The sequence below is a fragment of the Pelobates fuscus genome, chromosome 1 (genome assembly GCF_036172605.1).
Source record: "Pelobates fuscus isolate aPelFus1 chromosome 1, aPelFus1.pri, whole genome shotgun sequence".
NCBI lineage: Eukaryota > Metazoa > Chordata > Amphibia > Anura > Pelobatidae > Pelobates > Pelobates fuscus.
Window position 1 is genome coordinate 11170135 of NC_086317.1, and position 20705 is coordinate 11190839.

General features: G+C 45.5%; 2 protein-coding genes across 2 annotated transcripts in view; both read right to left on the reverse strand.

Moving 5' to 3' along the window:
- The window catches only part of LOC134573755 (zinc finger protein 850-like), a 788930-nt gene that overhangs the window by 85083 nt on the left and 683142 nt on the right, over positions 1–20705 (reverse strand). The gene's annotated exons all lie outside the window — the stretch shown is intronic.
- LOC134601683 (E3 ubiquitin-protein ligase TRIM39-like) lies at positions 7770–9507 on the reverse strand. Its single transcript, XM_063446200.1, has one exon. The coding sequence runs from the start codon at positions 9467–9469 to the stop codon at positions 7856–7858; it is 1614 nt and encodes a 537-aa protein (XP_063302270.1). The 5' UTR covers positions 9470–9507; the 3' UTR covers positions 7770–7855.

The following is a 20705-nucleotide window of genomic DNA, read 5'->3' on the forward strand; positions in this document are numbered from 1 at the left end:
AACAAAGGCAGCGGGACTTGGTCGTCGAGTGTCTGGAACTAAAATCGTACACTCGACTTCCCAAACACCGGTCTCCATCATGCGAACGCTGGAACTAGTGATACCGATTAGCTAGGAGAGCGCTATTCGGTACAAATATGCACACGAATGAGGGGAACAATCGCTGCTAGGAGCCAGGGGAATTCATTCGGTACTTTTATGCATTTCTTCCCTTTTTCTGAAGTGACCGGCAAAACCACACGAACCTCTGGAACTATTTTGGGCAGTCCGCCCCCAGTGGACCGGTCACAAAGGACTTCCATACTTTTTGCGAACCCCTGAACCGATCCGGGTGAAATTTGGATATGTTGGTCACCCGGATCGGGGCTATCAGGGGATATAGTATTTGTGGGGATACCCCAGGTATAAAGGGGTGTTCCAGAAGTTGGGGAAAATGGTGAATTTTCAGCCTGGAGATAATTAGGTTGGCACTATATCAGACCTGATTATCTCCAGGACTAGGGGAGGGAACTGCCTGTTTGTATTAGGTGTGTTTTATATTTTTACTGTCCAGGATTGGATAAATATTACTCCTCCCTGTGGGATGTCCCCTTGCATGGGGACCTGCATAAAAAGCCATGTGTGTGAATAAACGTTAGTTCTGCTTGTATCCTGAATCTGGACTCTGACTGTTATTTTGGAATTCGTATGCTGTAACAAGGGAATTATCTTATGCAGCTGTTATATTCCGTAGGGATTTCGTTCCTGGGACTACCGAACCGGACTCTCGCTACCTTAGGCTCTGACCGTCCGGGAGGAAACTACCGAACTCGGTTTGGTTAAACTTGGTTTCCTTACAATAATGATTTCAAACTCCACTTTACTAGTGAAGTAGGGGGCAAAAACCTCTGTTTTCTGGACTTAACTCTATTGATCTCTGAGGATGGTAGAATTGAAACTACACTGTATAGAAAAAAGACTGCCACCAATAACCTACTATGCTGGAAGAGTCATCATCCCGTGTCACTTAAGTCGGGTATTCCAATTGGTCAGTACCTGAGACTTCGCCGTAACTGCTCAACTTTGGAGGAGTTTAAAATAAAAGCCAATGAATTGCGTCACATGTTCAAAAACAAGGGTTACCCCAATAGGGTCCTTAAGAGGGCATACCTGAGGGCAATACTCTCTGAACGCGAAAATCTTATCACAGACAGGACCACTAAGACCGAAGATACAAAAATACGCTGTATCGGCACTTTTGACACAGGTTGGGAGGCCGTGCAAAAAACCTTTTTATAAATTCTGGCCCATTCTATACTCTGATAAACATCTCAAGGAAGTATTGCCTCCCTCTCCCTCCATTACAGCACGGAGGGGGAGAAACTTAAGGGATATGTTAGCACCTAGTCATCTTCAGACCACTGCACCCTCTGGTTACTTCCAGAAGTACTTACCAATAGGCACATTTAAATGTGGCCGTTGCAGTGCTTGCCCCTTCATTAAGAGACATTCTAAACTAACCACCGATAGTAGTGGTATGGGGCAATTCAAACCTCGTTCCTTTTTTAACTGCCTAACCACAGGAGTGATCTATTTACTAATCTGCTCCTGCGGTTTAAAATACGTAGGCAAGACCTTTCGTCCTTTAAAATTTAGGATACGTGAACATGTGAATTCCGTCAAGAGACACCTGGAGACACCAGTGTCGAGACATTTACACTTACACCATAACCACTCCTCTGCAGGAATTAGGTTTATGGGCCTGGAACATATTCCACAACCGCCACGCAAAGGAAACTGGGATTTGAAACTGAGACAGAGAGAAGCCTTCTGGATCTATCAATTGAAAACCCTGTCACCAGCAGGGCTAAATGAAGGTTTCTCTTATTCCCCATTTATTTGACAAACTGATTATTAATGATATTCTAGTTAAGTTAAAACACATATGTATATATCACTTCACACTGGTTAAAATTTCCTTTCAATTATTTAATTTTTTGAGCCTAATTTTCGTACGAGCATTAATGTGTTTAGTCTGCATACACTGATAGATTTGTACCATACTATATTTGGAATAGATACATTTCAATCGTGGTCTATATGTAGGCACAACTTGAATTACACATTAGTTACATAGTTATCAATGCATGCACACCATGAATATATCTGCTGTATGAATGTCATTATACAGTAGACAAGCCATGGGGAACAGAGGTAGATACTGTATATATGCAGCTGGGTTCGCTCAATGGTATTTCTGCATGATATACAGTACAGGCATAAACTCATTATTTTTTCACTGGTTATACCGTTCCCTTATAGATGTGCATTACTGGCAAAAGTGTATATTAAGTATATAAGGTATACTTGCCTGTTGATGGATAAAGATTGCCATTTTTTATCTCATATTATACAGGCAATGAAATTAAACTGGCTATTCTACACAGTTACAGGCATTACACTATGTTATCAAACAGGTTTTATATATCCGTTCGACTATCAGTTAAGTGTAATACCTGCGGACATACAGTGTATCTATACACTTCTGATGCTGCATTGATCTCTTGTACCGTTTTGAATCTAACCCTGGAGGATGATTAGGCATTCTACGGGTTAATTCCACAATGCTCCCAGCCTCCTTGATCGCCGTAAAAGTTACGCAACGGAGCAGTTGGACACGCCCCGTTTGCGTCATTGACAGACGATCGGTGATTGGCGGACTCCGATATAGGCACAATTAGCAGGGTATATAACAGACGGCCGGGCAGGCCGCACTAGCGTTACCCCTGATGACGGCGTGTATAACACGCTGAAACGCGCGTCGGGTTTTTTAGCCTTCACTTTACTCACGTTTGAGCACCCTGCACGAATGATATGATTTGACACTATTTTTACCTAATGGACCCTCTCTATTATTAGCTTGAAGCCTAGACTAGAACACCCTCGAAGGTGTTATTATAGGAGCATAGGGTTTAGTATAGTGTGAGACTGTTTTGTCGGGAGTTTGCTAGTGGTGGGAGAGGTTTATTAGGTTTGGTTGTTTTACTTATCATCCTCACTTTACCTCTCTCCCTCATTTCTCCGATTACTCTCCCCCTATCTCTCAATATACCCTACACCATAGCAGTAGTGAGTTAATCTCCTTTCTTGCTTTGAAAGGTAGTGGCTTTTCTAGTAGGCGGTCTAACCACTGCCTATTTTCGTTGCTTGGTTTCTCCATTATTCCTGTAGCTTTAGGCTAAGACTAGGACACCCTCGAAGGTGTCATCTGAGGAGCATAGGGCTTTAGCTCAGAGTGGGTTCTGTGGGATTTGGCAAGTTGGGGGGGGAGGTATATATGTCTTATGATTGCTTTATATTAGTCATTCATCACTGTGACATTACCTCTCTCCTCCCATATTCCCTTCCCTCCCATTGCTTTTTTAGCCCCAGCACCAGTGTACTCATTTTCTTTGGAGTCTTGCTAATGAGTACTCTCTATGGTAGGCTACTATTCTAGCCACCCTTTGTATTGTGCCTTATCTCCCCACTGTTCCCTCTGGCTCCTTTAATTGAGATCGTTTTCCATTAGGTATTATATTTTAATTTTGTGTGCCTTTTTCTATGTTAGATAGAGTCCTGAGTTATATACCCCTGTGGGTTTTCTAGGAGTACCCTTAGTAGTATTCAGTACTTTTTCCTTCTAGTTAGAAGGTCTATATATATATAGCCAGAGTAGGCTAATTATTAGCCACTTTTTCTATGTCCTGATGGTGGGTAATTCTCTATCTACTTAGATTTGTGCTTTTATATACAAATTCTATTTAATAAAGTTATTTATTATTTTCCTTACTATACTTACGGAATTGGACTGGGTACCTCTCCATATGGCTGTCCCTTAGTTAGACAACCTAAGGAGATTTTCTCTTTATATTTTGTGTCTTCCCGAGGGTTATCCCCTCTTCACCCAGTCCAGGTGATCACTTTTTACCTTTTGAGTCAGTGACAGAGTTGAGGTTTTCTCTCCTGTCTTCTGATCTCTTAAGGTTCTATTTATATTAATGTTTCAAAACTGCATTCTGCTCATTTAGAAAGATTCAGAACTAAATAAATATATCCACAATTAGAAAAAACTGATATCTAATATAAATGAGTCAAATAATATCTTAGAACCCCGATTAAGGGGTCCATTGATGGTGAACTAAGCATTAAACATATATACCGTACTCAGATAGTATATCTGGTTGCAAATGAGGTCCATCCAAGTTACTTCTAACAGCAAAATGCTAATTGATTATGCAAGGAACATAAACATAGACTTGTGCTCAAAATCTGAAGCTTCAGTAACTTCCTAGGTTTATCCTTGAAAGAATCCAAAGAAAACATTAATTTAAGTGACAATGACCGGGGCCCTGTGGTTTGTACTTATGCCTTTGTCCTCAGGGATCTCACATGTTCTCTAATTCTTTCTTTAAAGGGACGTAAAAATTTAATCCAGATATTTCAGATTGCATTTGCATGTGAGGAGGATTTCGGAACCATGGCATCGAGGTACTGCGCCTCGGCACCAATATATCCCGCAGGTTCCTGCCTCTATGTGCGGTGATACTTGCACATGGGCTAAGGACTTCTTTCAGATCTATATCGTTGGTCAGCTGTTCACATGCATTGTCATCTGTACAGAACTGCAAGAGTTCACTAATTTAGATACCTCACTAAACTTTGTCGGGGAAAGCATTACATGAATACAGCACAAACCTTTGTATTCTACTGTTTTAGGGTTACTTCAACCATCATAGGGTCACTCCAACCATCATAACTACTACAGTCTCTAAAACATAAGGCCCACGGATCTGGTTGTGTGTAAAGGGCGTGAAAAGGGCCATCACACCAATACAGTGGTTTTCAAATTCACCAAGGGCAGCAATTTCCCTTCTTGCACAACAGCATAACAATTTTTTTCCCAAATAAATCGACTAAACAGCTTCCTAATTTGGAATCCTAAGTAGGGGAATTCCCATCAAGGTACCTAATTAGGGCATCTGTCTACCAATCAGCACCCTACAGGAAATAATGGATATCCAGATACCAAAGATTTTGGTAAAATTTTAGGTCATCTGAATCGATAATTACCAAATTCCAACTAAACAAAATTCAGAATTACTGAAAAGAAACCAAACCAAATGTTGAGGTTTATGTTTGGAGCAAGGCTGCAGTGTCCAGGGCAGAGGTAAAGGTAGTGTTATCCAAGGAGATAACCTCAGAGGGACAGGAGAAAGAAGAGATAGATGAGAATTGAGAACGAACAGCTGCTGAAAGTCGAAAGAATTAAGGTTTCTCCTGTGTTGAGGAGGGCTAGAGTTAGGATGTTGGGTGAGGGAGCTCTTGGGAACAAAAAATAAGAGGCGATGATCTGAGAAAGGAAATTGAGTGACATGGAGATAAGAGAATGTGCATACATCAGAAAAAAATTTGGTTGATGGTATTGCCATCTACATGTGTGGGAGAATTAGCCCACTGGAACGGCCGGAGGGAGGAAGTAATTGAATGAAGTTTTGAGGCTGCTGAGGTTAAATATGGATTAATTGGAATGCTAGAGTCCGCAATGACAAGAGATGGAACATTAGATAAAAGGAAGTGGGGAATCCAGGCAGCAAAATGGTCAGGGAAAAGAAAAGGTGGGAAAAGGGGTGGAAATAACTGCAATGTTTACAGAGATAGGTTTTAACAGGCAAAGTAGGTGAACTTCAAATGATTATAAGGAGAGGAAATGGGGAGGTGGGTAGAGGTTTGAAAGAGCAGTTGGGTAAAAGCAGAAACTCTACTGTGCCACCCTTAATGTCTGGCACCAAGATTCTCTTGAGTGTGAGTTAATTGAAGACCACCAAAGGATAATGAAGCAGGTGTAGCAGTATCTGAGGTGATAGCCAGGTTTCTGTTAATGCCAGAATGTTTAGGGAATGTGAAATAAATAAGTCATGGACAGCAGTTGACTTTGTGAGGTTGCCCACAGAGCGTGCATTCCAGAGGGCAGTGTGAAGGAGGACAGGTACATGGGATGGGGAGAGGGAGAAGTACATGGAATGGGTATAAGATTGGTGTGATTTCTGGTGTTAGTACAAGTTATGTTAGTGAGGTGGGAGCAGGGTTTGGGGAGACATCTTCAGCTGCCACGAGCAGAAGGATACAAAGGAGAAGAAGGTTTGAGTAAAATTGTAATGCATGCAGTGGAAGCCAGTGTTTGGGGGCTGTAGAAAGAGAAAGGGTGGATATGAATAGTGTCTGGGATGGATTGAGAGGGGAGGGAAGTAAAGCAGTGAGACAGTTACAAAGATGGTAGATTTAACCCAGCACCAATTACTCTACATTTTACAAATACAAAGAGTAACTTGCTAAACATTTTCTAATTGGTTGATAACTAGATCTATCAGAATCAGGAATACACCATGGGATCGGGCTGCCATATATGTTCAGATTAAGTAGAATATTTTTCACTCTATTTATCCCATAGCACTTATATAACATTAACCTGACACTTTATTTACATCTGTTCTGCCAAATTATAAGGTTGATGAGTCAGTAACAGGGCCTGTGCCCCTTGTGTGCGCCTTGTGGCTACGTGACACTCCCACAAGATGTCAAAATATCTCACGGCCAACTATTATGGACCCACGCAGTCCATGTAAGGGAGCCCAGCGCAAACTCATCATTTAAGAGGTAATGCAGGCAAGAAAATGTGGGCAATGTGCCATAGATGTGGGCATAATAAAATGTGGGCAATGGGAACTATGTGGGTTTGATACAGCGGAGGCAAACTAAAATTAGGGTAGGCAATGCGGCATAAACGCATAATGAAATAACCTGATTAAAATAAAGATCACAAAGTGACACAGTAAGTTCTCAATAAAGATTTTAATTTCAGATTGACCCAGAAATTATTGAGCAAACTGAAGATAAACAGATCCCGTGACATTTTATATATGTAATATTATTAAAAATACGGAAAGTATTTAGAGAAATAATGAACTCGCAGTCTGCGCTATAAATGGCGTCTAGTCTACAAACGTCAAACTCCCGTCCCATTTTCTCAGATAATTTTCTATATGTACCTGGATTTACTGGGTAAATTCCCATTGTCTGTTCATTATAACCATTCCTAATAATACAAACAATCTTTTAGTAAAGCCCATCAGGTAAAACATGCAGTTTCTATATTTCAATACTATACAAACAGCTCGGCCTAAACCTCTGGAGAATTACACTGCTCATTGCAACTCTCATCACACTCAGCCAGCCAATATACAATAATAACCACCCAGAACACATAATGACACACACTGACAAGGTGACACACACGAACACACATTATGACACACATTCACACACATAGTGCAGGCGTGCGTAAAACACATGATGGGAATTGAAGTCCAGAACAGCTGCCAGAACCAGAGGTTGCCTACAACTGACCTTTGCAATAAACTATAACTCTCATCACAATTAAACAACACACACACAAAACACTCAGACACACTTTGAAATCAGTAATCAGTGAATTATGATGAATTAAAAACAAAATGTAAAATTCAGGATACATGACCAGGCTGTGACTATAGTTGGATTACAAAAAAGTAGGCGGGGCTAACCCTGTTGTAATGCTGTCATGGATAAGCCAGGAATTATAGAAATGTTTGGTCTAAATTGTGTATTTATATTTTAATGTCAGTAAAATTCACTGTTTGAATACACCCCACAGTCACACACACACACAGTGACACAGAGCAGTGGTTGCTTAGTAACAGGCTCCGCCCACACCCAGATTAGTATTATTGGCTCCTGATTTCCACTCTGGGATTTTCAGTTAAATCTCTTTAATTAGATTAATAAATCATGCAATACATTAAATCCTCAGCCAGGTATTATCCTCATATACCCCGAATACAGCATGAAGCGGCTCAGTGAAGGTGGCAGTGAAGGTGTGTAAGTGTCTGATGGGGTCACACAGCTCATAAAAGGACAGCCGCCCAGCCTCGTAGTCCAGGTATATCCCGAATCTCCGGCTGGAAAGGCGGTGACAGAACCGAAATGTTACTTTACTGTCATGTCTCACATTATAATCATCATCAGTCAACCAGATTCTCTCCAAACCCCAGGACTTGCTATTATATCCAGGCCGTGACTGACCTCCTTCCCTGTCTATACTGGGATAGGCCATCCCTACCGTCCATCCCTCTGATTCACTGCCCTCGACTTCCCAGTAATGTCGCCCTGAGGAGAAACTCCTGGCGCTTAAAACATGATCAGACTGAAATCTCTCTGGTGTTTCTGGGCGACTCTGGATTATTTTTGACCAGGATACAGTTTTCATATCACCTGATACAGTTACATTATTAGCAGCCGTATTTACATCCAGTATCATATCTGGAGCTAATTCTACCCCCTGTAATATATTAGCCGGTACATGGCTCTGTCTCTTTACTCCGGTCACAATCCCAGCTAATCCTGAGTGTAAGGTCACTGAGATCAGACCCACATCCAGATTCCCTACAGCACGGACCTTTTTATCATCTCTCTCTCTGTCCTCATTATCTCCCTCCTCAGTATCACAATGGTCAACTCTGTCTGATTTCCGTCCTTGTAAGACAGTTAATGGATCCGTCATGTTACACAGCTCCTTAATGTGACCCATCTTCCTGGACAGATCCTCCTTCTTTATTTCCAGCTGCCGGATTAGATCTGAGACTTGCAGTGAGACCTGCTCTTCCTGCCTGGAGATCTCATGCAGGACTCGCTTCTCTACAGCTTCTAGTTGTTTTTTAATGCCCCTAATCAGGGTAGTTACTTCCTCTGTTACCCCACCTGCTTTTGTTTGCACTTCTCTCCTGAGCACCAGGAGGCTGTGGACTCTTATCACAGCCTCCTCTCTCTTTGAGGTCAGTTTCTGCAGAATATTTCTCAGTTTCTCCTTCTTCCTCTCAGAGGCCTCATTCAGCGTCTCCACCTGGTGTCCCCTATGATCCCCATCCAGCCTGCAGGACACACAGATACAGGAAGCATCCTCAGAGCAGTAATATTTCAGGATTTCCTTGTGGACGGAGCATTTTCTGTTCTCCAGTGAAGTGGTGGGTTCAGTTAGGACATGTTCTGCAGACTTGCTGTGAACCTTCAGGTGGGCTTCACACAGAGAAGATTCACAGTGCAGACATGTTTTAGCAGCAGGTACAGGAGAGTGAATACAGTAAGTACAGGGGATCCCAATCTTTATCACTGGTCGCTTAGTAAATCGGAAACTCTTAACTATGTTACACAATCTATGGTTTCTTTTAAGCTCAGGTTTTTTCCTCAAAATGAATCTGCATTCAGGACAGGAATAGCCTCTCACCTCCCGTGTGTCCAGCACATTCTCAATGCAGACTCGGCAGAAGCTGTGTCCACATGGCAGGGTTACAGGTTCTGTATAAATGTTCAGACAGACGGAGCAGGTCAGCTCGTCTCTCAGATCAGCAGACGCCATCACTGAAAGCAGCAACGAAAAACGAAACTTAATGTTTGTCTTCTCTCAGAAAGCAGTGGGGTGGGTTTTATCACATTCCACAACCAGGGGGCGGACAGTTTGTATCATAGGATTTACTTCCTGTCTGTTAACCCTGAGAGTTCCTGATGGTCTGTATTTTCTATAACACAAGTTACATAGTTACATAGGCTGAATAGAGACATTCTTCACATGCTGTTGATCCAAAAGAGGGGGGGGGGGGGCAGCAGCATTGTAACTTAGCTATGTGATACAAAAGTGAATACAAATAGAAAGAAACAAGTCCTGCGCTCAAACTCCCATCACTCCTGGGCGGCTATTAAGGGTTAATAAGCATGTAGGGATGTATATAAAAAATACCCCTCTCTGGATTTGGAGTCACACTCAAAATTAAAGTGGAAAAACACACTACAGGCTGATCCAACTTTGATGTAATGTCCTTAAAACAAGTCAAAATGAGGCTCAGTAGTGTGTGGTCTCCACGTGCCTGTATGACCTCCCTACAACGCCTGTGCATGCTCCTAATGAGGTGGCGGATGGTCTCCTGAGAGATCTCCTCCCAGACCTGGACTAAAACATCTGCCAACTCCTGGACAGTCTGTGGTGCAACGTGACGTAGGTGGATGGAGCGAGACATGATGTCCCAGATGTGCTCAATTGGATTCAGGTCTGGGGAATGGGCGGGCCAGTCCACAGCATCAATGCCTTCGTCTTGCAGGAACTGCTGACACACTCCAGCCACATGAGGTCTAGCACTGTCTTGCATTAGGAGGAACCCAGGGCCAACAGCACCAGCATATGGTCTCACAAGGGGTCTGAGGATCTCATCTCGGTACCTAATGGCAGTCAGGCTACCTGTGGCGAGCACATGAAGGGCTGTGCGGCCCCCCAAAGAAATGCCACCACACACCATTACTGATCCACTGCCAAACCGGTCATGCTGGAGGATGTTGCAGGCAGCAGAACGTTCTCCACGGCGTATCCAGATTCTGTCACGTCTGTCACATGTGCTCAGTCTGAACCTGCTTTCATCTGTGAAGATCACAGGGCGCCAGTGGCGAATTTGCCAATCTTGGTGTTCTCTGGCAAATGCCAAACGTCCTGCACGGTGTTGGGCTGCAAGCTCAACCCCCACCTGTGGATGTCGGGCCCTCATACCACCCTCATTGAGTCTGTTTCTGCCCGTTTGAGCAGACACATGCACATTTGTGGCCTGCTGGAGGTCATTTTGAAGGGCTCTGGCAGGGCTCCTCCTGTTCCTCCTTGCACAAAGGCAGAGGTAGCGGTCCTGCTGCTGGGTTGTTGTCCTCCTACGGCCTCCTCCACGTCTCCTGATGTACTGGCCTGTCTCCTGGTAGCGCCTCCATGCTCTGGACACCACGCTGACAGACACAGCAAACCTTCTTGCCACAGCTCGCATTGATGTGCCATCCTGGATAAGCTGCACTACCTGAGCCACTTGTGTGGGTTGTAGACTCCGTTTCATGCTACCACTAGAGTGAAAGCACCGCCAGCATTCAAAAGTGACCAAAACATCAGCCAGGAAGCATAGGAACTGAGAAGTGGTTTGTGGTCACCACCTGCAGAACCACTCCTTTATTGGGGGTGTCTTGCTAATTGCCTATAATTTCCACCTGTTGTCTATCCCATTTGCACAACAGCATGTGAAATTTATTGTCACTCAGTGTTGCTTCCTAAGTGAACAGTTTGATTTCACAGAAGTGTGATTGACTTCGAGTTACATTGTGTTGTTTAAGTGTTCCCTTAATTTTTTTGAGCAGTGTATATTAATATTAAAATACACTTAGACAGTGTATGTGTATTTATGTGTATGTATGTGTACAGGTGATACTCGAAAAATTAGAATATTGTGCAAAAGTTCATTTATTTCAGTAATGCAACATAAAAGGGCAAACTAATATATGAGATAGATGCATGCAAAGCAAGATAGTTCAAGCCGTGATTTGTCATAAGTGCGATGATTATGGTTTACAGCTCATGAAAACCCCAAATCCACAATCTCAGTAAATTAGAATATTGTGAAAAGGTGCAATATTTTAGGTTCACAGTGTCCCACTCTAATCAGCTAAGTAAGCCATAGCATCTGCAAAGGGTCCCTGAGCCTTTAAATCAGGCCTGTCCAACCTGCGGCCCCAAAGATGTTGCTGAACTACAACTTCCATGATTCTTTCAATTAAACAGATAGCCAGGGAATCATGGGAGTTGTAGTTCAGCAACATCTGGGGGGCCGCAGGTTGGACAGCCCTGCTTTAAATGGTCTCTCTGGTTCAGTAGGAATCACAATAATGGGGAAGACTGCTGACTTGACAGTTGTGCAGAAAACTATCATTGACATCCTCCATAAGGAGGGAAAGCCTCAAAAGGTAATTGCAAAGGAAGTTGGATGTTCCCAAAGTGCTGTATCAAAGCACATTAATAGAAAGTTATGTGGAAGGGAAAAGTGTGGAAGAAAAATGTACACAAGCAGCAGGGATGACCGCAGCCTGCAGAGGATTGTCAGGAAAAGGCCATTAAAAAGTGTTGGGGACTTTCACAAGGAGTGGGCTGAGGCTGGAGTCAGTGCATCAAGAGCCATCACACACAGAAGGATCAAGAAGACAGGTAAGCGAGAGACAAGCCGGGTCAAGGATAACAGAGAGACAGGTAAGTAATAACAAAGCCGGGTCAGAACCAAAAGACAAGAGAATACAAGAGCACTGTGTGACTAGGCTGACTAGAACCACGACAGGGCAATGAGCAACTGCTGAGAGCTCCCTTAAATACCCTGGTTCTAGGGACTAATCACGCCTCCACCGAGACCTGATTCGTGTCCCGGATATGACTGACAGGTCGGGCTAGAATAGCGTCATGACGTCGATTATTGAGCGTCACGTTCCAAAAAGGCATAGCTCTCTCGCGGCCGGCGTTTACATGCGCGAGGGGACCGCGAGGAACGGGAGGATCTTGCCGTCTAGATGGAAAAACGTCTAAGTATCTACCCCTCTCAAGGGTAGAGACTACAGGTACCCTGACAGCCGAGCTATAAAATCGAATATATGCTAACAAAGAGGGGCTTCCCTCTCATGGTGAATAACCAGAATCCAGACCAAAACACCTCTTGTTAGAGACATAAGAATGGGGGGATAATATTTAATGCTCTGACTGAAATTAAGTTAGCAGGATGTACATTTAAATTATAGCTTAAAGGGATCCTATAGTGCCAGGAAAACAAAGTAGTTTTCCTGGCACTAAATGCTCCCTCCCTCGGGGTCCCCCTTCAGCCACTTGCCTGAATCCAGCGCTGAGTCAGGCCCCGCCCACGCTTTCTCCCCGCAGACGTCAGGCAGCCGGGGAGACCTAATGCGCATGTGCGGCAATGGTCCAGCGCGCTTTAGACCTACAATGCTTTCCTATGGGGAAAATCTGACACTGAATGTCCGTGAGGATCTCCAGCGTCAGATATTGCAACAAAATTCTGTTTAGATTCCAGAAGCCCTCTAGTGGCTGTCTGTTAGACAGCCACAGAGGACAGACTTAGAGCTGCAATGTAAACGTTTCTCTGAAACTGCAATGTTTTACATTACAGCACTAGGTGCAAAAAGGGTCACAGCATCCAGACCACTTCAATGAGCTGAAGTGGTGTCCCATCAGATCCCATTCCTGATCAGATGGGACCGGTGGGAGCAGAGACAGATTACTCCCTTGGAGCAGCAGTGAAAAATGGGTATGAGTGTAAAATGTAAAGAGGACCGGTGATTGAAAATAAGACCTGAAACTTGTCAACTTAACCCAGGTAAGATATATTTACCTTCTGAAATTCTGGGCATCATAGCTAGTACACTCAGATAAGTATTTAATTTAAAAAAGAGTGGGGAAAATATATGTTTTTTCCATGTCTCGAAGTGATTGTTGCTAGGATTAAGTGCCGACATAGTGCAGCGGATTGCATTAAGGCTGTCCTCAAAATTTGTGTATTTGAATATGCTTTCGTGTATTTCTATTTCATGTATTCACATTGTATGCAGCATTCACCTGATTGTTCAGTAAAATCACTCAGTTTACTATACAAGTGAAACTAACGAACAATCAGACCACCCCAGGGTTAAGTGTGCCTCTCATTACCGTTCGCAACAATGTTGCAAATCCCCTAATTGGCAATCGGTACTGTGTTCTATGGGTGGCCGACATTCGGGATACGAACACGTGGCGGCGGCCATCTTAACTCCCGAACAGCGGTGTTTGGTCGTCGAGTGTTTTGAACCCAAATCGGATACTCAACTAAGCAAACACCGCTGATACCTCCAGACTTCCATAGCTTTGTGCGGAAACAACCGAACAAGCCGCCGTTCGGTAGAAAGACTCATCCGAACAAGGGGATTCACATGAAGGCAAGCAACAGCCATTTCATTCGGTATTTTCATCTGTTTATACTCACGAACTAAGACCGACCGCAAGGCCAAAACTTATGAAACTATTTTTGGCTATTGTTACCTGTGCGGTCAGTCAAAACTTTAATATTCCATAACTCCCTAACCCCTGGGCCGATCTGGGAGATTTTGGAGTATGTTACTCACCCAGATCAGGGCTATCAGGGGACCCCTATTTAGGAGTGTAGCCCATGTATTTGGGGTACATCCAGAAACTGGGGAAATACTGCACACCGATTAAGTGGATTATGTGTCATGCTGAGGGGAGCAGTGGCGGATCCAGAGCCTGATCTCGGGAGGGGCACTTGTAGATTATTTAAATAAATAATCCTGGCACAATAACCACTACAGCTCAGTGTAGTAGTTATGGTGCCAGTAGTGCCAGGATCCAACCCCAGAGTAAGTAGTCACACCGTTTAAGAACAGTTTGACAACTTACCTGGGGTCTGCTGGGATATAGGGCATAGGAGAAGTGGTGTGTGTTAGGGGTGAAGTGTGTGTGAAAGGTGCAGTGTGTGTGTGAGCGGTGAAGTGAGTGTGAGTGCGTAAGGGCGGCAGTGTGTGTGTTAGGGGCAGTGTGTGTGTGTGAGGGTGGCAGTGTGTGTATGGGGGCACTGTATGTCTGTGTGGGGCAGTGGGTGTATGGGGGGGCACTGTATGTATGTGTGGGGCAGTGTGTCCATTGGGGCACTGTGTGTATGGGGGAGTCGTGTGTGTGGAGCAATGTGTGTATGGGGGGCAGCAGTGTGTGTAGGGCACTGTATGTGTCTGTGTGTGTGGGGGTTTGCAGTGTGTGTATGGGTGTGCAGTGTGTGTATGGGACAGTGTTTGTGGGGCAGTGTGTGTATGGGGACAGTGTTTGTGGGGCAGTGTGTGTATGGGGGCAGTGTTTGTGGGGCAGTGTGTGTATGGGGACAGTGTTTGTGGGACAGTGTGTGTATGGGGGCAGTGTTTGTGGGACAGTGTGTGTATGGGGGCAGTGTTTGTGGGGCAGTGTGTGTATGGGGACAGTGTGTGTATGGGGGCAGTGTGTCTATGGGGTCAGTGTGTGTATGGGGCAGTGTGTGTATGGGGGCAGTGTTTGTGGGGCAGTGTGTGTATGGGGACAGTGTTTGTGGGACAGTGTGTGTATGGGGGCAGTGTGTGTATGGGGGCAGTGTGTGTATGTGGGCAGTGTGTGTATGGGGGCAGTGTGTGTATGGGGACTAGTGATGTACCGAACTGTTCGCTGGCGAATAGTTCCTGGCGAACATAGCGTGTTCGCGTTCGCCGCGGCGGGCGGACACATGCGCGGTTCGATCCGCCCCCTATTCGTCATCATTGAGGAAACTTTGACCCTGTGCCTCTCGGTCAGCAGACACATTCCAGCCAATCATCAGCACACCCTCCCTTCCACACCCTCCCACCTCCCTTCAAGCATCCATTTTCGATTCATTCTGAAGCTGCATGCTTAATGAGAGGAGGGAAAGTTTAGCTGCTGCTGATTAGATAGGGAAATTGATAGCTAGGCTAGTGAATTCAGTGTCCACTACAATCCTGAAGGACTCATCTGATCTCTGCTGTAAGGACAGCACCCCAAAAAGCCCTTTTTAGGGCTAGAACATCAGTCTGCTTTTTTTTATCATTATTTCTGTGTAATGTAATTGCAGTTGCCTGCCTGCCAGCTTCTGTGTCAGGCTGAATGCTGTGCCCATTTGCACAGTCAGTGCCACCACTCATATCTGTTTTTATAATAGCTTAAGCTTTACATTTAAAATAAAAAAATGTTTCACTGTAATAGAAGAGCAGTTGCCTGCCTGCCAGCTTCTGTGTCAGGCTGGATGCTGTGCCCATTTGCACAGTCAGTGCCACCACTCATATCTGTTTTTACAATAGCTTAAGCTTTAGATTTAAAAAAAAAAAAAATTTTCACTGTAATAGAAGAGCAGTTGCCTGCCTGCCATCTTCTGTGTCAGGCTGGATACTGTGCCCATTTGCACAGTCAGTGCCACCACTCATATCTGTTGTCACAATAGCTTAAGCTTTACATTTAAAAAATAAAATAAAATTTCACTGTAATAGAAGAGCAGTTAGTTGTCTGCAAGCGTCTGGGTGTCAGGCCTCCTTCAGCGTTTGCTCTGCAGACCTGTGCCAGCGTACTATGACAGTTGCCACTCATATCTGGTGTCTCTGTAGCGTGTTTTTACAAAGAAAAATGGTTTCCAGTGTAAGCTAATAGCAGCCAGTCTGTGTCCTTCAAGCGGCTCTGGCAGGCCTACAGTGTGTGCTCTGCAGAACTGCTCCAGTGCACATTGCCACTCATATCTGGTGTCTCTATAGCGTGCATTTACAAAGAAAAAAGTTTCCAGTGTAAGCTAATAGCAGCCAGTCAGTGTCCTTCAAGCAGCTGTGTCAAGTCTTCCTTCAGCGTGTGCTCTGCAGACCGGTGCCAGTGCACATTGCCACTCATATCTGGTGTCTCTATAGCGTGCATTTACAAAGAAAAAAGGTTTTCAGTGTAAGCTAATAGCAGCCAGTCAGTGTCCTTCAAGCGGCTGTGTCAGGTTTTCCTTCAGCGTGTGCTCTGCAGACCGGTGCCAGTGCACATTGCCACTCATATCTGGAGTCTCTATGGCGTACATTTACAAAGAAAAAAGGTTTCCAGTGTAAGCTAATAGCAGCCAGTCAGTGTCCTTCAAGCGGCTCTGTCAGGCCTTCCTTCAGCGTGTGCTCTGCAGACCGGTGCCAGTGCACATTGCCACTCATATCTGGTGTCTCTATAGCGTGCATTTAAAAAGGAAAAAAGTTTCCAGTGTAAGCTAATAGCAGCCAGTCAGTGTCCTTCAAGCGGCTCTGTCAGGCCTACAGTGTGTGCTCTGCAGAACTGTTCCAGTGCACATTGCCACTCATATCTGGTGTCTCTATAGCGTGCATTTACAAAGAAAAAAGGTTTCCAGTGTAAGCTAATAGCAGCCAGTCAGTGTCCTTGAAGCGGCTCTGTCAGGCCTACAGTGTGTGCTCTGCAGAACTGTTCCAGTGCACATTGCCACTCATATCTGGTGTCTCTATAGCGTGCATTTACAAAGAAAAAAGGTTTCCAGTGTAAGCTAATAGCAGCCAGTCAGTGTCCTTCAAGCGTCTGTGTCAGGCCTTCCTTCAGCGTGTGCTCTGCAGACCGGTGCCAGTGCACATTGCCACTCATATCTGGTGTCTCTATAGCGTGCATTTACAAAGAAAAAAGGTTTCCAATGTAAGCTAATAGCAGCCAGTCAGTGTCCTTCAAGCGGCTCTGTCAGGCCTACAGTATGTGCTCTGCAGAACTGTTCCAGTGCACATTGCCACTCATATCTGGTGTCTCTATAGAGTGCATTTACAAAGAAAAAGGGTTTCCAGTGTAAGCTAATAGCAGCCAGTCAGTGTCCTTCAAGCGGCTGTGTCAGGCCTTCCTTCAGCGTGTGCTCTGCAGACCGGTGCCAGTGCACATTGCCACTCATATCTGGTGTCTCTATAGCGTGCATTTACAAAGAAAAAAGGTTTCCAGTGTAAGCTAATAGCAGCCAGTCAGTGTCCTTCAAGCGGCTGTGTCAGGCCTTCCTTCTGCGTGTGCTCTGCAGACCGGTGCCAGTGCACATTGCCACTCATATCTGGTGTCTCTATAGCGTGCATTTACAAAGAAAAAAGGTTTCCAGTGTAAGCTAATAGCAGCCAGTCAGTGTCCTTCAAGCGGCTCTGTCAGGCCTACAGTGTGTGCTCTGCAGAACTGTTCCAGTGCACATTGCCACTCATATCTGGTGTCTCTATAGCGTGCGTTTACAAAGAAAAAAGGTTTCCATTGTAAGCTAAAAGCAGCCAGTCAGTGTCCTTCAAGCGGCTCTGTCAGGCCTACAGTGTGTGCTCTGCAGAACTGTTCCAGTGCACATTGACAGTTATCTGGTGTCTCTGTAGCGTGCTTTTACAAAGAAAAAAGGTTTCCAGTGTAAGCTAATAGCAGCCAGTCAGTGTCCTTCAAGCGGCTCTGTCAGGCCTACAGTGTGTGCTCTGCAGAACTGTTCCAGTGCACATTGCCACTCATATCTGGTGTCTCTATAGCGTGCATTTACAAAGAAAAAAGGTTTCCAGTGTAAGCTAATAGCAGCCAGTCAGTGTCCTTCAAGCGTCTGTGTCAGGCCTTCCTTTAGCGTGTGCTCTGCAGACCGGTGCCAGTGCACATTGCCACTCATATCTGGTGTCTCTATAGCGTGCATTTAAAACCAAAAAAATTGTTTCACTGTTATAGATTGAATAGCAGTTACTTGTCTTCAAGTGGGTGTGTCAGGCCTACAGCCTGTGCTCTGCAGACCTGTGCCAGTGCACATTGCCAGTTTGCCACTCATATCTGGTCTCACAGTAGCTTGCACGCATAGTACCACTAATCCCAAAAAAATGACAGGCAGAGGCAGGCCATCCCGCAGGGGCCGTCGTGGTCGTGGTGCTGTGATTCCCTTTTGCCCTAGAATAATGCACAGTTTTCAGAGGCCACGTACCCTGAACTTGAAAAGTTCTGAGGACATAGTTGACTGTCTAACACAGGACACCCAATCTTCTACAGCCTACGCTCGGAACCTTGACGCACCATCCTCCTCCAGCTTAGCTTCAGGCACCTCTCAAGATTCCACTCACCCGCCTGCCGCCACCACCGAAACTAGCACCACAGACGCTTTACTTGGTATGTCAGAGGAGTTATTCACACATCCGTTTGAAGAAATGAGTGATGCGCAACCATTATTGCCAGAGGATGTAGATAACAGGGATATGGCTCAGGCAGGCAGCATTAAACACATGGAGGTACGGTGTGATGATGATGATGTTGTACCCGCTGCTGCTTCCTTTTCTGAGTTGTCAGATACAAGTGAAGCGGTTGATGATGACGAAGCGTCCATGGATGTCACGTGGGTGCCCGCTCGGCAAGAAGAAGACCAGGGCGAAAGTTCAGATGGGGAGACAGAGAGGAGGAGGAGACGAGTTGGAAGCAGGGGGAGGTCGTCGCAAGGAGCTAGTGGCACAGTCAGACAGCATGCATCGGCACCCGGGGTCAGCCCAACAGCACGCCAATCAACGCATGCTGTGTCTACCACCAGAATGCCGTCATTGCAGAGCTCAGCAGTGTGGAATTTTTTTGTGTGTCTGCCTCTGACAACAGCGATGCCATTTGCAACCTGTGCCAAAGGAAACTGAGTCGTGGGAGGTCCAACACCCACCTAGGTACAACTACTTTGCGTAGGCACATGATCTCACATCACAAACGCCTATGGGATCAACACATGAGTACAAGCAGCACGCCTACTCTAAGCCGCCATCCTCCTCTTGGTCCAGCATCTTCAGCCACGTCAACCACTGCTGTCCTCCTTGCCCCCTCTCAACCATCCACCACTCCGTCTCCCGCCTTGAGCAGTTCCCGCTCATCTGCCCACAGTCATGTGTCTGTCAAGGACATGTTTGAGCGTAAGAAGCCAATGTCACAAAGTCACCCCCTTGCCCGGCGTCTGACAGCTGGCTTGTCTGTACTATTAGCCCGCCAGTTTTTACCATACAAGCTGGTGGAGTCTGAGGCGTTCACAAAATTTGTAGCTATTGGGACACCGCAGTGGAAGGTACCCGGCCGAAATTTCTTTTCACAAAAGGCAATACCCAACCTGTACTCGATTGTGCAAAAGGAAGTAATGGCATGTCTGGCACACAGTGTTGGGGCAAGGGTCCATCTGACCACTGATACCTGGTCTGCAAAGCATGGTCAGGGCAGGTATATCACCTACACTGTGCATTGGGTAAACCTGCTGACGGCTGCCAAGCATGGAATGCGTGGCATTGCAGAGGAGTTGGTGACACCGCCACGACTTGCAGGCAGTCCTGCTGCCACCTCCTCTACTCCTCCTACTCCATCCTCTTCCATAACCTCCTCGGCTGAGTCCTCTTCTGCTGCTGCGTCTTGCTCCACATCAACGGCACCCCCCCAGCTCCCCAGGTACTATTCCACATCCTGGATACGGCAGTGTCACGCCGTCTTGTGTTTGACTTGCTTGAAAGCAGAGAGTCACACCAGACAAGCACTCCTGTCTGCCCTGAACGCACAGGTGGAAAAGTGGCTGACTCCGCAGCAACTGGATATCGGCAAAGTGGTTTGTGACAACGGAACAAATTTGTTAGCGGCATTGAAGTTAAGCAAGTTGACACATGTGCCGTGCATGGTCGATCGTACAACGCTTTGATCGTACAACGCTTTGTGCATAAGTACACAGGCTTACAGGACGTCCTTCTTGTCTCTGTACTTAACTGCCAACAGCTCCTCTTGGCGCAGAGCTGAGGTCTCCCCCCTTCGTAGCCGGGTGCGTGCAAGTTGTCCTGGGAAACCTGTGCTGTTCTTTTTAATTGTGCCGCAAGTTACTGTATCAAAACAGTACAGTAGCTTGAACAAAGGGACACTTGTATAAAAATTGTCAGTATACAAGTGGTACCCTTTGTTCATCAGGGGGAATATCAGGTCCCAGACAATCTTGCCACTGGTTCCCATATGTTCTGGGCAACCTGGAGGGTCAAGGTGGCTATCCTTTCCCTCGTACACCCGGAAGGCCTGAGTATACCCAGTCTCGCTATCACAGAGCTTATACATCTTTACACCATACCTAGAGCGCTTGGAAGGGACATACTGCTTGAATCCCAGTCTTCCCTTATACTTCATCAGGGATTCATCCACGCATATATTCCTTCCAGATGTATAAGCCTCTGCAAACCTGGCAGCAAAGTGGGTAATCAGGGGGCGGTTTTATACAGCCTGT